We start from the raw sequence: 18,740 nt of genomic DNA on the forward strand, positions 1-18,740 counted from the left end.
TCTATATCCCGACTTCAAGCCGTGGTTGAACGAGACTATGGCCCACGTTCCGGCCGAGCAGGCAAGGAGGCTCCGGTGTCTCAGCGAGCTTGTTCTGTTTGTGGCTTAGATTAGCTCTATCGAAATTCATTAATTTTGGCACATTTTAGTGTTGGGTATGTTATAACTTGGAGGCTTACCAAAATTTGATACCTCCTCTATTTTTTAAATATAACGGACTTTTGAATATATGTTCGATAATTTGTCTTGTTCAAAATATTTTGATTGTTTTATCATCTAAGTTACTTCAAGTAAATTTATAGTTTTGTATACTTGGATAATATTTTGAATGAGTTGAATAGACACATATAGGTACCAAAGTCAATAATATCAAATATAAACGGGTAAATTGGATTGTAAACATTGCTGAATTGACAAAAAAAATTATTACTATTCGCGATATTGCTTGCGTGCCATTCAAGCATTACAAATTCCAAGTCGCGCCACTGCCTTCGTGCTTTCCATCCATCTCATTCGTTTTCCGTCTTCTTCCTCCTCCCTTTCTCCCATATTCTTCACCTGAGCTTGCCATGAATGTTTTTTTTGTTACAAAACCTTATGTATTAGAGCGGGATATCCGTGCACTGTCCCGGCCGGCCCAATTATTTCAGAAAGGATCTCTGGAACCGATCCAAACTGGGCTAAGTATTGGGCCCCTTCCTAGATTGGCCCATGACTGCACTTCTGTATAGTTTTTGCTATGGTTGAAATCTCTGAACATACACAAGGTGATATGCATTTGAGCAAAAATAGTTCGCATACAACTCACAACCACCTAATCTTGAAACACATCGCCAAGACTTGGGGTTTGCTTCCCTACAAACTTTAGCTCTCTGTTCTAACTTCGGCAAAGTAAATTTCTCTGTTTGCCATGAGATGATTACGATTCGTTGAGGAATTTGACAGTGTTGATCTTGGGCTTGCCTCCTTCAGTAGTTCAGTTGATGAATATGTTGAAATAATCACGGAGCAGCTAGGCATGCCGTCGTGGGGAGGTTCATAGCAATCTTTTGTAACGCAGATGATCCATGCGAATTCCTTTTGCTGGGGTTTTCAAATGCTGCGGTCAGGAAACGGCTGAATTTCTTGTAATTTTTCAATCCTCGTAGCAGGATTGGCTTTACTAATTAAGTGTCATTTTATACATCATTCATGCCCTTCCTAGAACCGGAACAGTTTTGTCAATGCTGTAAGTTTTGTGTCCTTTTTCATTAATTTTATCATGTGTGTCCAATAGCAATGACCCTCGGCCTTGATATAAATACTTATTACAAGTTCTTAATCTGAAAATGCAATGAAGTTACTTTGCATGTATGAAATTATGTGCATTTTCAGACTGCTAAAGTCACCGGCCTATATGAGTCTGAAGGTGAGCCAGCAATCGTGGACCGCCCTTTGCTCCCTCTTCCTCTTTTCAAGCGAAGCAGAAAAGGTAAACACTGCAAAGTGAATCAGTGACAGATCTCTGTATCTTTAAAGTGAATGAACATGCCAAAGAAGTAACTTCTTTTTATGCACTCCTTTTCAGAACAATCATCTTCATCTTACTCTCTTCTCCCATTCTGTGCATCCCAACTCAATTGATTCTTGCCCTACTGATGAGCTGATCGCAATAAGAGCAGGTATAATCGTAGATTATAAGCCGGGTATAAACATATTTTAAAAAGAAAAGAGAGGAAAGAGAAGAACAACAGGCTACAGATTTATAGCTAGCTACAACACGGACTTCAAAACACTTAGTGTGTATGACATGTAAGACCATGTATTAATGTTTTGTAGGTAACTATTGTATGAATTGTCTATTAAATTAACTATAGATATATTAGAGCTAGTAGTTGGCTATACGAGCAAGTTTAATAGTATAGCCAACTACTAGCTCTAATTTATCTATAGCCAATCTAATAGTCAATTTATACAATAGTTACCTACAAAACATCAATACATGGTCGCACATGTCAATTGCCTTGGAGCCCGTGTGCAGCTGGCTACAAATTAGTAGCTAACCTCTCTTCTCTCTCCCCTCTTATTCTTTTAAAATATGCTTATAACTGGCTTATAGCCTGCTATTATACCTGCTCTACTATTGAACTTGCTCTAAGAAAAGTTTCTCTGCTTCAGCATCTTCATCATCAAGTGTGTTGGTCCTAGGCTCGTAGTAATCACACAGTAAATAGCCTTTTGGCTGGAGTTAGATTGGCTTGATGCTGGACAATCAATCACAAAATGGAAGGCCATGGTGTGTTGGGACCATGATCAAACAAATGGCATGTTGATACATCACAGAAAGCAAAGCTTGCACGCACAGCTTGGTGTAATCCTATGATCACCTCTGCTTGCTGCTTTTAAGTCTCTTCATCTTCTTTTGCAGGCAACCTGTGATGATTTTCGTTCTCTCCTATGATTCATTCCTCTGAACTTAAAATCTCAGTGGGATGCAGTCCAATGATCCAAACAGAACTACAGAAGTATTCCTTCTTATCTCACATCTCCAGAGACGAACAGACAAGAACACTTGAGGGAGAAGCCTGTCCTGGTGAAACATCTCTGATGGATGGACGAGGCAATTCAGCAGAGCCCTTCTTTCTCATGGCTACCAAATCTGGCTCTCTGCAACAACTCAGATCCCCTCCACAGGTAACTAAAATAGCTTAAAACACATGATTAAGCATGCATTAAACAAGCTAAGTACCCTCCTTTTGGCAGCAAGCTGGATCGAGCTTATCGTAATCCCTGTGAAAAAGGCTAGTCCAGTCCTGGCCGAAAATAGATGCTTTGATTAATTGGGTTAGCACAAGTATTAATTTGCAAGTTGACACTTAAAAGAGGGGCGATCGATGATGCCTTCCATCTCTTGCAAGCTAGCTTTGCCATGCCCCCAATTCGAGCCTGTCAGCATCACTGATTATACTAATTAAGCACGTACAGTAATCATGCTTGCATAGTTGCACTTGCATATGCTCTTATTGTTTTATTGTGTTGTCGTGATTGATTGGCGTTTGGGAGTCCTAGTTTTTTCGTGAAAAACTTTGTGCCCTCTCCTTTTCCTTCGATTTGGAGATCGGCCACCTCGCCTTTTTATTGTGAGGCGTGGAGAATGTCATGTTAAAAATACAGTATGCAAGGACAAAGGGGAGATGCATATCTGCATATAAACTATGGCTCATGGTAATTGTACCCAATCAGTCCATGACTACCGTTATACCATGCGCAGTAGTGGAACCAGAAATTTACTAAGCCTAGGGCTTAAAAATAAAATATAAATCTTTTAATTAAATTTGAGCTAAAAAAAGTAATTTTCCAATGATTTTTTTTCTAGACGTGGGGCTCCAGCCTAAACTGCGCCACGCCTGTTACCGTCTCTGCCCATGCGTTTACGACGGGTGAAAGGTAAATTATATGTTATAGTATCTTAAATTAAAGATGCTAAATGTAACTAACTAACATAAAATTTGTGATAGGTTGCATTGCTAACATTGATCAACAGTCCGCAGTACACACATAGCCAAAGAATGTGTGTTTTTATTACAAAACTACAGCACACATGTCTACATACATATTATCCATAAATGATGTTTTAAGGTCTAGGGTGTGTTCAGAGCAGGTCTTTATCAAAGAGTACAGATCTCTGGTACATTTGTGTATTAATTAATTAAGCACTCTTGTAGCCAGTGTAGTATATGATTTCAACACAAAATCTTTCGTGAAAGCTCTGATACCCCCAAATAAAGGGATCTATAAGCTAGCCACAGCTTATTTAATCTCATCCAATTGCATTATGGGTTTACATATATATATATATATGGCCATGCATGCATGAGGATAAACGTTAACGTCCCCCTCGGCATGCTAAATTAAGCTTGTGCCCATTCCTTTCATACAGCGTATATTTATACACTCTCTGTTTTTTTATTTAACGCCATTAATTCTTAATTATATATATTCAAAAATTTTATATAAATATGTAAAAAAAATAAGTCAGACTTAAAGTGTCTTTTACAATAAATCAAATCATAACAACATAACTAACAATTAATTATGTTAATTTTTTAAATAAGATGATAAAAAATCAATGGCGTCAAATTAAAAAAATTGAAAGGAGTACTTGTATTTTGCTGGTTAGGCAGTTAATTTCATTGTCACAACTCAAACTAGATCGATCGCCATCAGCTCCGTCGCCATTGCTGTACTAGAAAGTAGAGAAGATTGAAGGGGTCCCAATTCAAGCATGCACGCACGAGTTCTTGCTACTTTTAGTTTGCAAACGCATCAAAATTAAAATGCCGTGATTAGCGCTAGCTAGATTGCAATTAATGTAGTATACTCCAATACTGTGATTAATTTGTCCTTTCGCAAATTGAAACTGTTGGCATGCACGCACTAGCTAGCTACGCTGTCAGCATCTGTAAAGAGATCGAGAGATTGTAAGTTGCATCACGACGCGTCTAGTTTTCAATATGGTTTAGTAAACTAAACACGTGGAATGCATGTACGATTCAAATATATTGGTCTCGATCAGATTAAGCCAAATCAAATACGTATATGGCATGTAGCTAGGATACTCTGTGTACGTACGTGCATGGTACCTAGGAGACTTCTAATTGAAGGAAGAATCCAGATGTAACCAAGTACTAGTAGAATACTAGTAGTACAATACAATTAATATAGATATAGTCTAGTTAGTATTGAATTTTATAATGTAGATGATATATAGTTTAAAAACAGATCGGTTGGTCGAGTGATGCACCCAACTTCTTCACGACGATCAACCTGCAAATTAGTTGTAATTAAACCGTATGATCGGATGGCTAGCTAATTATAAGTAGTGTGTACTTTGGATGCCATATAAGTCGGAGACAGCGGTTATGTAAATTTTCTCCAATTTTAAATGGACATTTAACAACGGGATTGTTTTTAATAAGTTGTCTTCCCTTTAGAGTTTGGTGTCATGCATGTCTTCTCGTTATCTTTTGATTTCTAATCTAATCAAGTTTACGTTTTGCCATAACTTTATAATAATTAGTCGTACATCTTTAAATTTAAATTTAAAAGTAGATACCGGTCATCCATTATCATTTTTTTTAAAAAAAATAGCATGCACATTGGCTATATCCCTAGCTAGTGTGAAACTGTGAATGGCGATTAATTGTGCCAAAATCAAATGAAAAATATCTTTGTGATCAGACACGCACGTCATGCTGGAGTAAGTAACTTTTTGCTCGATCGAAGTTGTGCTTAATTAATTGGAACGCATGTGTGATGAGATGAAACTATAGTGCATGCCACATTAGCTAGCTGAAAATGATATGGCAAACCCAGCACTTACAGGTTAATGAGCTAGCGTGCAACACAACGATCATACGTATGCATGCTGATCCATTAATTAATTACTCCTTCCCGGCCACTAGAATCAGTTGCTAAACCATCAGATCGATTGCCTACCAGTGATATCTCATGATTTGTTAAATTAAATTAAACCAGTAAGTCCTTTTCATCTACATATAATTAATATAATTGATATCGCATCGAGTTGTTTCGATCTCAAAAAAAAATATGAAAAGATATAGTATCATGGATCGATTGAGTTGGTGCATGACGTGATCGTGTATGATGTGAAGTGATCACGAATTGTTGGCTGGTGATTCAATTGATCTGATCAGTACAACATGTTTGTAAGTACTTTAGTTAATTCGTTCCATTTCATCGATCTCAACTACGTCAGCATCTAGGAGTATGGATTACATTACTGATTACTAGCAGACTCGCCGGCCCTTTCCTACGCGTGCTTGATGCATATATGCACCCATCTCTTTAACACTCCCTGTCTCCCTCCGTCTTATTTTTATTTGTGTCGTTAACTTTTAAATATAAATTTAATTATTTATTTTATTATAAAATTATATATATAATTAAAAAACATATTTAATGATTAATAATTATATATAATAATATTAATGATTAAATATGGATTCAGAAGTCATCCATATTAAATAAAAATATTCGGAGGTAGCAATATAAGTAGCTTCAACTTTTGTTGTAAGTTAAACTTGATAATTTTTATCTAATTTATAGAAAAGTATTTTTAACATATGTAACATTATTAAGACTTAGTTTAAGAGGAGGGAAAAGGATAGAATCGAAATAAATACAAAAGCTTATGATTAATTAATGTATTAATTATTTTAAACATAATAATGTATTACTATAAATTTTAAAAGCAACTTTGCTGTAAAATATTTATGCAAAACGCACTACTTTGTAGCTCTAACTTGTATGTATGCCAAAAAACGAGTGGATTTTCATTCCTTTTCTTCTCCACTCAACCGTTGCCCAAGTTTTTCATTTAATCCACCATGAGATATAAATATCTTGATAACGTTTTATGCTATAATCTTGTTTTAAACTCAGTAAGAAACTTAAAATATGAGAAGTTCAATGTAGAATAATGTTAAAAATATAAAATGTATGTACCAAAAAAATGCATGGGGTGTGCTTCAGAGTTCAGACACGCAGGCGCATGCATGCATGGCTGCCATGTCACGCAGCTAGAGGACGTAGGTGACGTCGCTACGCGTGCCCAAAAAATCTCAGAGAGCACGCATGGATGTATTGGCTTGCAGGATTCGCGTCGACACATACGCCATCCATGACGCACTTATGGTGTGGGTTGCTTCTCTAATTTGTTATAACTATTAAATAATAAATATAAATGATACGGACTAAAATTAATATAGTTCAAGACGATGAAATTCTGTATAAAAATTTATTGAAAAACAAACATTTACTCCAGTGGCATTTACCAGTTACCACGGTTCGCGTTGTATGAACCGTGTCTTTCTGTATTAATGTAGCAGTGGATCCGGACCCAAGAATAATCCAGATAAATGATACCCGTACACGTCGGCGTCGTCGTCCTCAGCGGTGGCGGCGGCGCGCGTGGGATGCGCCGCCGCCGTGCATGCGAGCGCCGGTAGGCCTCGCCATCGATCGCCGGTGCCCCTACGTCTCTGTCACCGCACGATCGACTAAAAAACTGACCGACCCATGGATGCCTGCGCTCCAGTGAGCTGTGCTGTTGATCCAACAGTGCAGCCACAGCCATATGCATCGATCCATCGATCAGTAGTAGTGCGTGTCACAGAGTGTGCAGACACACCGGCCAGTTGCTACTGATCGATGCTGATGGCGATGGAGCAGGAGCTAGCATGATGCAGCAACAGGAGCCGTTGACTCTTTAGTAGTTATTTATATCAATGAAAACCATGGATGGATCATGGATGGATGAATGGATCATGCTCGCTGCTGATACAGAGGAGAGGACGGACGCACTGGCTCGACACGGCGACGCGACAGCGACGACTGACGGCGACCATGACACCACCACCACCAGCCGGCCGGCGCAGCTCCGGCTTTTCTGCCATGGAGCCACCGCTGGCCGGCACTGTGGATCGTGGCACCATTGCCGCAATCATCGATGGTGCGATGCAGATGAGCAGCATGTGCAGAAGCAAGCTGCAGCAGAGCATGCGGAGTATGGCTACTATACGAGTACGATGACTTGGCAAAGGCCAATGGATTAGAGGTGGTGTTCACGAAAAGCTAAAATTTTATATTCTCTGTTGCATCCGATTTTAGATATTAATTTGGAATATTAAACGTAGACTAATTATAAAATCCATTTTATATCTTTGACTAATTTACGAGACAAATCTAATTAACCTAATTAATCCATGATTAGTATATGTGATCCTACATTAAATATTTGTCAATTATAGATTAATTAAGCTTAAAAAATTCGTCTTGAGAATTAGCTCTCATTTATAGAATTAATTTTTTATTAATCTATATTTAATTTTTCAAATTAGTGCTAAACTATCTGATGTTATACATACTTAAAATATTTTAGCCACATCTAAGAACCCGACAGTACTCGACGGACTTGCAATGCTGCTACTGTCGTAGAGCAGTACAGTACGTCTGTACGTGGGCGTGTGGGACCAGCTAGGGCAGGCATGGGGGTGAGTGGGCCCCATGCATGCAGTAGCTCAAGCTGCGACTTCACCTGCAGGCTGCTCGTCAGCTCTGTCCAACTGTGTTCAAAAATGAAACAGCAAACACTGCTCTCTTTCAATATTTGATTTGCGCAAAAGATTAAATGTATAATGTCCTCCACCCTTTTCATGCTCTTTTGTCCAAATCCATTCATCGATCTACCAACATATAAAATAAGGTCATTTTTTGCTATTTAGTTAGTTTATTTTAAAAATAAGTTATTTTAAAGTAATTATTGCATTGGAATTTGTGAAATCGAGGAGTAATTAAATGTACTGGAAATATATAAAGTAGGGAATAATTGTATTGAGATTTGATATTAATGGTATTTTCGTATTTTGTCTTTTGTATTGGTAGGTACAAGATGAGTGAAAAATAAAGTTATTTTGGGACTGATGAAGCATATATTTTTTTATATATGTTTAAGCTCAGTGATACTATATAAATATACTTAAATCTTAAAGGTCTTCCCTTAAGAAATGGAGAGAGAGTGTTTTATAGTTATTTACACCAATCTTGGGTCTAAAGAGTTGTCTTTCCATCCAAAACACCAAGCTTTATCCTTATATTATATATTATATACGTGTGTGTGAACTATTTATTGTTTACTTTTTCACACAATCCTTCAATTTTGTATTAATATTGATATCTTAATAAACTCTGCACACCCCAAAAGAATTTCTTGACTCCTGTACTGACTCAAATGCTATATCTCTACGTAACTACCCAGCGTGTTTTCAAATATAGTCTTTTCTATGACCTTATTTATAGCATTAATTATCTTATCAATAATTTTATTTCACATTTTATCCCCGTCATACCTTCTCATCTCCATTTATATCTTATTTATAAATAAAGTGCACTATTTTGTTCTCAACTATAATCCATCGTAAACATAGAAAATACATAGAATTTGTAAAAGAGACACCAAGTATGTTTTATGGGTTTGGACACAAATACTATTAGTACTATAATCGAATGTTGCGTCCCCTTTGCCCTGTACAATAAATCTTAGAAAGCATCCCTTTATCGCCTATGTCCAATATGGCTTTTTTTCCATACGATAGTTGTTCCTATGACCCACAAACGATTATATTCTCACTCAATGATATATTTTTTTTAAGAGTTGAAAATTTATGGGGAGAAAAAATATCAATAAATAGCCTTTTTTTTTTCTTGACCTAACTCTGGCCAACCGCAAAAACTTTGCTTTGACCAAGACGGTAGTGGCAGCTACGTAGCTTGTTTGACACTTGGAGCCTCTGTTTGTTACGAACCTTTTTTGATGTTGTGAAAAGGGACTGGAATTCTAATGGAATTTCGTGTGTTTTGATTCCTAGGAATTTCTTTAGGCATACTTCGTCCTTCGGAGAAAACCGATCGTCGAATTTTTTGAATAATTAAATGATATCTGAAGCAATCTTAATCTACCCGTGTTTTACATGCGACTATACCTGTTGTTTTCTTATTATCATGTGTCCTTCAACCTCTTAAACGATACATACGTAAAAAAGTTTTCATCTAAAAGTTTTTCATAGAACATTTTAAATCGAAATGTTTAACTTTATGATAATTAATTCATTCACTTATACCTTTAAATAGAAATCACAGATTCAGATAACCCCAAAAAAATCTAAAAATCTCTCGAGAAAAAAAAGAGCACCACAGTAAACCAATTCCGCACTGTTTCCACTTTCCACTTCCCGTGTACCACTCGTACTGTACATGCGCGCCACTCTTCACTGCAGCGCCCGTGTGGTAAAACACTGCGAGTTGCAGCCCAAAATAAATAAAGCGAGCCGGCCACTTCGCCATTTATAAATAGCCGTCCTCCACTACACCTCGCCACCACCACCACCAAAACCGAGCAAGCTCTCCTCCTCCTCCTCTCGCCCTTCGACAACGCACCATAGTTTAAGCTCAAGCTAGACGAAGATGGCGATAGATATGAGGTCTCGCGGCGTCTCTTCTTCTTCTTCTTCGACGACGACGCGAGCTGCTGCGCTCGCCCTGCTTCTCCTGCTCGTCCTCTGCTTCTTCTCCTCCTTCCGCTGCCTGGCTGCTCGCCCCCTGCCTGCCGCTACTGCTGCAGCGCCTCGTTCACAGCAAGGTTAGCCGCGGATGCACTTGGATCAGCCATCGGTTTTGCTTCCGTCGCTTGTAGCAAATGCACGCTCAGACTAACGTTTTTGGAGCGGTGTATTTTGCAGAGAGAAACGACGGCGTCAATGGCGAGGTGGTCGCCGTCGCCGATGGACGCCTTCTGCTCCGGGAGGATCTCACCGGCAATGGCGATGAGGTCTCCGAGGTGAGAATCGAACACCTTGAGCTATCGAGCTTGACACCTTCGAATTTTTTATCAGAGTTAGCTGAAGTGATCTTTGATGCACGCGCATGCAGTTGATGGAAGCAGCAGCAGTGGGCGAGGCGGCGGAGGCGTGCGAGGAAGGGCACGACGAGGAGTGCGTGCAGAGGAGGCTGCTCCGCGACGCGCACCTCGACTACATCTACACGCAGCACAAGAACAAGCCATGACCACGATCGATCGAACGACGCATTTTCCAGAAATTGATACAAGCAAGATCGATCAAGATCGAGATAACCAATATATGAAACTGCTATCCTCTCTCTATAGATATGTATATCTGTCTACCTCTTGCATGTTGTTTTCACTGCATCAATCGATCGATCGGTGGTCGATCATGCCAGGATGTATCACTGTTCGATCGATCGATTGGTCTGTGTGTGTCCATCAATCACTGCCCGTCCTGTACATCGATCTCTGATAGCTACTAGCATGCATCGTTTTCTCTTCCAGGTGTTCCTGATCGATGAGAGTGTGATCAGTACTAATGGTATTTTGGATTTTGGTTTGGCATGGGGGTGATGAGATTAATTAAACTATATATGGTAAAAATATGACGCATAATTACCTAATGTCTTCTCTGTGCTTGATATTCTTGGTTTGGCACAAATAATTTAACGCAAACTTACGTTGCTGCCGCATGTATGTCTGTCTGTGACCCATGTCCGTAAAAAAGTACACTCGATCTCCATTTTTTTAATAACTGATCAATGTTAACTCGGCTATATGGATTTTGACCGCTATGTTTTTCAATGTTAACTCGGCTATATGAACTTACAAATACTTGAACTCTGTACTTCCAAAATGAATCCAACAACAAACACAAAATTATGGATCGCAGTTTAAATAGTACGGAGTACTCACTATTGATAGCTAGGTGCTTCATATGCTACAAAACATAAATATTTGTGTGCATTTTTAAAAATATATGTGCACGTTCTTTTCTTCAGATTCGTTTTAAATGATACTAAAAATACTTATATTTTAAATTTATATTTTAGGAGTGACCAAGTATTATTATTAGAGAAAACAATGAATAAAACACCGACTTCTTCTCCAAAGATAAGCTCTCCATTTTTGACCGGTCCAAGATACTTCCTTCGTCTCAAAATAAACCAATTTTTTATTTTTTTACCTACAATTTTTAACTCTTCGTTTTATTCAATTTTTTTACGATTGGTATTTTTATTTTTATTAGATGATAAATCATGAGTAGTACTTTACGTGTGACTATTTTTTTTCTAATTTTCTGAAAATTTTCAAATAAAACAGATGCTCAAACGTTGGACACGGAAACCGAAGAATTAGTTTTTTACCAACCATTGGGATCGATCTGTCGCTCTGTCAGTGTCTACAGTGTATCTAGCATGTCCCTTAATTCCCAAAATTTTTCTAAAAAACATCGTATCGAATTTTTGACATCTAAATAAATCATTAAACATAAAACATAGATGAAATAAAAAACTAATTGCACAGTTATGAAAGAAATCTTGAGACGAATCTTTTGAGTCTAATTAGCTCATGATTAGCCATAAGTGCTACAGTAACTAACATGTGCCAATGACGGATTAGTTAGGCTCAAAAGATTCGTCTCGCGGTTTCCAGGTTAGACGTGAAATTCGCTTTTTCATTCGTGTCCGAAAACCTGTTCCGACATCCGGTCAAACATTTCACGTAATGCTTCTTCTAACAATTTTCTACCTAAGATTCCACGTCATGGTCACCAAAAGTCAACACCATGGATGCAGCTACAGAGGGTTTGATCTGACCAGCAAAAGGGGGGACATGCAAAGATGCTCCCCACATGCGTCGTCGCCATGCAACACTCGGTAGTCACACAGTGCTAACTCAGGCCAAGTACCTATCCATCTATTCCCCATCGCAAATTATTATTGTACTTGTGTTAGGAACGAACAGTTAAGCTGCGTTCTTTCACTTAGGCCTCGTTTAGTTTCTAAATTTTTTTAAAAAACATTACATCGAATTTTTAGACACCTAAATAAAATATTAAATATAGATAAACCAAAAAACTAATTGCACAGTTACGGAAAAAATCTTGAGACGAATTTTTTGAGCCAAATTAATCCATCATTAGCACTTATGGCTAATCATGGGCTAATTAGGCTCAAAAGATTCGTCTCGCGGTTTCCAGGCTAGCCGTGAAATCCGTTTTTTTATTTGTGTCCGAAAACCCCTTCCGACATCCGGTCAAATATTTAACGTGACACTTCTCCCAAAAATTTTCTCAATCTAAACACTACCTTAGATTTTTTTTTAGTTTTTGCACCGCTATAGTACGACTAAGACTTATCTATGAGTAGAAGTATGTAATCATATATCAAAAAGATATAACTGTTAATTTATGCGCTGCATCCTCTGATCAATCCTAGTGGTACGTACGTCGTACCACGGGATCGTATGCATAGCAATTCTGTTCCTGAGCTGATGATATATTTTTTAAAAAAATTATATAAAAGTTTGTTATCACATATTTTTAAAATATATTTTTAACTTATACTCCAGCAAATAATTTTATCATTTCTACTATTAAATTGGTGTCACGAACGTCAAAAACATTTCATCTTCATTTATTATATAAAGAGTAAAGTACATCACCGGTCCTTAAACTTGTGGGACGGTTCCACTTAGATCTATAAACTTAGAAAATGCATGTTTAGATCTATGGACTTGTTTTAATGTACCATCTAGGTCCATGAACTTGTTTGAATGTACCATCCAGATCCATGAGCTCGTTTCAATATACCATCCAGGTCCATGATTTTAGACGTTAAAATAAATTCATGCATCTAAACGTGCATTTTCTAAGTTTATAAACCTCAGTGATATCGCGCTATAAGTTAAAGGAACAGCCATGTACCTTGCTCTTATATAAACAACACGGCCTTTTTTGTGTTGAGCTTTTGACAAAGATGCTGTGGTAGATGCGAAAGATGTAGAGCTCCAGGATTCAGCCTCGATCCAGCAGTCAAAGTTAAATTCACACCGAGGTAAATATAATCGCGAGGGCTTTTTTACGATCTTAAAAAGTATCTCAAGATACCAAAAATTTTAATACAAGTTTTTGATATCTTAAGATACAATGCATCTCAAGGTATCATATATTTTAAAAAAAAGATCGTACGTTGTGATATTTTTTTAAAGATGATAAAAAAGCTCTAATCGCGAAGCTTATCTCTGACGAGTATCTGCGTGCTCGAGCTGAGGCAGGCTACACACACGCCCGTACTGTCCGATGGTAATCTGAATATCTGATCCACGCCTCAACTTTGATTGCTGAGCTTAACTAATTAATTTGATACTACAGCTTAGCTAGTGCAGCCCCCAGGCCACTAGTGATCATCATCATCTCCCCTTTTTTCAGATGTGTTTTGTGTCTGTGTTTGGGTTAAGCTGAGTGGCCAATAGTGATCAGCTCAATTATACATATATAGATACATGAATCTGATGGAGATAGATCACTAGCGTGAGTAGATCACTGTATGAGATCTTAGCTGGGCATGTATATATATATGCTGCTGCTAATGTGTTGTGTTGTCTTAAGATGGGTATATAGAGCAGTCTGTTTGCCTCAAAATATAAGAATTCACAGGATTCAAATCTTACTGCATAATATAATTATTTGTTTTAGACAAAAATAATATAATTATTTGTAGCACACACGGTATTACTTATATCCGATCAATTACTTTTCCTTTTCTTATCATACCCAACGTATCCTTTTATATTCATCCATTCCTCATTTATTAAGAAATAGCAACACTATTTCTTCTTAATCTTCACACATGCTAAACAATATACAAATACGTTAATTTGAGATGGAAAAAAGGTACTATATAAGTAGCCGTAGTGAGTGACTAGTGTGGTGTAGTGCGGTCGAGTGGGTTTCAATTGGGTAAAGCAGGTTAGCTAGGTGTCAGGATCTCGCACTAGCTACTGCTTGATTCATCGAAGAACTAAGGGCTTGTTTTGTCGACCAAAAAAAGGGCTTGTTTAGTTTTTGGTGTGGGTGTAGTAGGAACGTTTGACCGGATATCGGAAGATTATTTCGGTGATTAATTAAAAAAATAATTATATAGTGGGTCAGAAAACTACAAGGTAAAATTTTTAAGTCTAATTAATCAATCGTTAGTACATGTGAGTTATTGTAGTAGTTATGTCTAAATCATGGACTAATTACACTCAAAGGTTTCGTCTCGCAAATTCATTCTAAATTGTGTAATTAGTTATGTTTAACTATATTTAATGTTCTATAAATATGTCTAAAGATTCGACGTGACGGATGAATACGAAAATTTTTAGAAACTAAACATGACCTAATTGAGAATAGCCGTGTAGCACACACGCACGCATGTAGTAGGAGAGTAGTACACTACACTACGCTTTAGTTGCTTCTTTTCCGGCAGATGAGTGAGTGAGTGTGTGGGCATGCAACAGAGGGAGGTCGGCCACTTCGCAATTGGAGGGAGGGCCCTCCCTCGCTTTTCGCCTGCATTGCACTTTGCTACTCGCTGCCTGCAACATAATCTCTCTGCCTACCGATTCATCAGAATAACTAATCTCATCTCCCCGGCCCGTTCAAAAATAATGCATGTGGTAGTATTAGATTTCGTTGGGGGAAAAGGCTTTGGCAAATGATTAATACCCTTGCATGCTTTGGCAAATGATTAATCTGTTAGGGTATAATTTTTTGTGTTAAAATTATAATGAGAAAAATGCATGATCGGTCATGATGAAGTTGCTGTCTAGGTATGTAAACTTATAAAATATACTCCCCGTTCATTTACGTAAGATTTTCTAGCGTGACTAAATTGTATACTAATTTTAGTCCGAACATATACACAAAACACACACACACACACATATATATATATATATATATATATATATATATATATATATATATATATATTAATGAATGAGTTTAGATAAATCTTATGATATGAACCAAAGGCATACATTTGAGCCCATACTATTGGTTTAATGTATCATCGAAAGACCAAAGTGCAGAAGATGCAACTCAGACACTGATGTGGCTCTTTCACGATAGTGAGCATTCACTCAATTCAGTATTTAGACCACCTATGTACCACACTCGTATCCTTTATCATCATGACATGACAGTATCATTACAATCACTGACATATAAAGCCATATGAAAATATATATGATTTATATATTAGTGACTATAATATCGGTAATAATCTTTGTGCTACGGTTGTCTTTAAATTGGTTAACCGCTGCCTTTAAATCACAATTCGTCACTGCACTAATCGTAGGCCTACGCTCAATTTAACTAGGAGTGAGTGATGAAATCTAGATATAGGGCACATTCAAACTTATAACTAGAAACTGTGTTTTCTATGACGGAGGATTAGATGGTATATTTATCCAAGTTTAAGAACCTTTCCTATATTTTACTCTAGTATTTATTTATGATTATGTTTTCATACAAAAATACATTTTTAATATATTTTGGTTATCCTAGAGAACACTAATGCAACCTATATTTTTGAATTACTTAATCTGTCGATTCTTATCAAGTCGATGGATGGCTTCTTAACATTTTCGCTGTCTGCACTCAGCATGGACTATGTTCAGTTCAGATAATGCAGGTCTTAAGCTCGATCGTACACTAGGTTGCAATGTCGACTTCAGTTCAGATAATGCAGGGCCTACCTCTTTAATCTCATGACTTCGATGGTGACCATACGAATTGCAGCGTGTTATCTACAGTATCATCGACTTAATTTACGTGAAGCAATCAAACCCATCAAGTGGCAGGTGCGTACGTAGTAGTACCTCTTTAATAACTTCGACTGAGATTTCAACCAAGGTAATATAAGAACCTCATTTTCCGCTTCTGCTTATACTTTTAGAGTTAATTTTAGGATTTTTTACTACAATTTATTTTTCAACCTTTGATTTTATATTGCTAAAAATAAGTATATAAAAATTTTATTATAAATTATTTTTTATTTACAAATATATCATTTGATTTTTCATGAAAAAAAATCAAACAATCACCCTCACAAAGTGTTTGCTCCATCTCAAAACAAGAGATCAATTTGAATTTAATTTAAGATCATGTCTCAGAATAAGTATTATTTTACAGTAGTACTTTTTCCACGGTTCTCTCATAAACTATACCCTTTTTTCCTAAAGTACTTTCCTCCATCACAGAATAACAAGAAAAAGAACATATTGATTAGTTTTCTGCATACGGTTCATCCTCCGGTGCAGACTCGTATCGGGAAAATAGTTTTCAGCACACGGGTGCTTGCATACCATCTAAATAGTCATAAAAAAATATAAAAATATTTGACAAGATAGAGTAATATAAGTTATATCACATCACAAACATGCAAGTTTAAATTCAACTTCTACGAGTTGTAGCAAAAAAAAACAAACAAAATTAAAACTAAGGATGCGCATATTCATAATTGTTTTCGTTATTTTTGCTATAACTTATAGAAGTTAAATTTAAACTTGCATGTTGGTGGAGTGATATAACTCATATCAAACTATCTTGTCAATTTTTTTTCATATTTTTTAATAACTATTTAAATGACATACAAACAACGTATGTATATACACCTGTCTGTAAAAAACTTCTTCCACCGGTATCGGCGTGATCGAGCCCGAGATTTCTAACAGACACGGGCTGACAAAAAAAAAAACCTAACAGCCCACGTAAGTTGGCGGGCTCTGCATCCAACTGCAACAAAGCCCGAATTGCGCACGAATCTCGAAGAAAAATGGATGGCCATAAAAACTAGCAACAGTTCATTTCTTTGTTCCCGGGAAAAAGAATTCCGGGGTTCATTTCCGTGTCGGAGTCTGAGTTCCCACGTCGAGTCCGACTCGGAAGCAATCTCACCAGATGTTCCCGCGATATAAGCGCGCGCAAGCCACCAGGCCCTCGCAGATCATCAGACGCGCTCGTCGTCGGCGAGCAGCGAAACCAGCCAGCGAGCGAGCGATCGATCTGCTTCCTTCCTCCGTTCCTCGTCGCCGCTGACGGATCTCCAGCCGCGCGCGAGCGAACGAGCTACGATGGCGACGGCGTCGGCGTTCGAGCCGTTGCCGCCGTATATCCCACTCGGTGGCGGCGACGATGATCAGCATCTGCCCCCGGCCGGCGACGGCGACGACGACGATGATCCTTACAGCTATCTCGAGATCGCCCGCCTCATCGAGGCGGAGGTCGCCGCCATTTGGCTCCAGGAGTTCCTGCTCCCCGGCGGCGACGGCGAGCGCTTCGGCCCGCCCGGCCCGCGCCTCCCGCCCGTCCACCGCAACCCCTTCCCTTCCCGGCAGGAGCGTGCCGCGTCGGAGTCCAGCGCCAGAGCAGCACCGCCACCGCCGACATTTCCCGGCGCCGCAGCTGCCACGGCGGCGGACATCAGCTGCCTCGGGAAGCGCAAGTACGAGGGGCCGCGCGCCGGGGAGTACTCGACGGAGTGCGTGATCTGCATCGAGGAGTTCGAGGTGGGCGACGATCTGAGCACGATGCCGTGCCCGCACGGGCACCGGTTCCACGAGAAGTGCCTCGCCAAATGGTTGGCGCGAAGGCGCTCCTGCCCGCTCTGCCGCCATTTGCTTCCCGCCAATAGCACCAACATTCATTCCGTTTAAACAAGTGTGTAGCATTTGTCAGACCATTTGGTTCTCCATTTGATCTATTTGTAATTTGTAGTGACAAAGATCATTCTATTCAAACAAGTGGATGGATTGTAGTGTAGATTTCAAATTCATTTATAAACTTTCGGAACTAATCTTCAGATGGCTATTATTTTCATGTTTTCTGTCTCTTGAATGGCAATCCAGTACTGTTTCTCATCACTCTCCTAATACGTATTTACACAAGTTTTTTCTTTCTTAAATGAAACGTGAGGTAAGTTATTCCGGTAAACATGAAATAAATGGGAGATTATTAAAAAAATGAAAAGTTACAGTTAGACAAAAGGCAAGTAAAACCATGTACGACAATGAAGTTGGTATACTAAAATTACGCATTTCATATCACTGTAGTTTTAGGTTTAACAATGTGCACATTGAGGTGGCTGCAAAAAATACAAATAAGTCACCAATATAATTTAACACAAATCAATAAAAGAGAAGCTCCTATCATAAAAGAACCTAAAACAAACTATAAACCAATCTTTATGTTAATAACAATCTAGAAGCACAATAAAAACATCATGAAAAGAAAAAAAAGGGAAAATTCTATTACTTTCCAAATGTTGCCCATTAAAGCCGACAGCAA

General features: G+C 38.2%; 2 protein-coding genes across 2 annotated transcripts; both read left to right on the plus strand.

Moving 5' to 3' along the window:
* Positions 1-9,946: 9,946 nt before the first annotated feature.
* On the plus strand, positions 9,947-11,107 carry LOC102706698 (phytosulfokines 2). The gene is made up of 3 exons (XM_015842407.2): positions 9,947-10,198; positions 10,299-10,396; positions 10,489-11,107. Exons 1-3 carry the CDS (start codon positions 10,024-10,026, stop codon positions 10,621-10,623), a joined length of 408 nt encoding a protein of 135 aa, XP_015697893.1. The 5' UTR covers positions 9,947-10,023; the 3' UTR covers positions 10,624-11,107.
* Positions 11,108-17,527: 6,420 nt separating this feature from the next.
* Positions 17,528-18,109, plus strand: LOC121055736 (E3 ubiquitin-protein ligase RING1-like). The gene has a single exon (XM_040528766.1). The coding sequence runs from the start codon at positions 17,528-17,530 to the stop codon at positions 18,107-18,109; it is 582 nt and encodes a 193-aa protein (XP_040384700.1).
* Positions 18,110-18,740: the final 631 nt, after the last annotated feature.

The sequence above is a fragment of the Oryza brachyantha genome, chromosome 11 (genome assembly GCF_000231095.2).
Source record: "Oryza brachyantha chromosome 11, ObraRS2, whole genome shotgun sequence".
Lineage (NCBI taxonomy): Eukaryota > Viridiplantae > Streptophyta > Magnoliopsida > Poales > Poaceae > Oryza > Oryza brachyantha.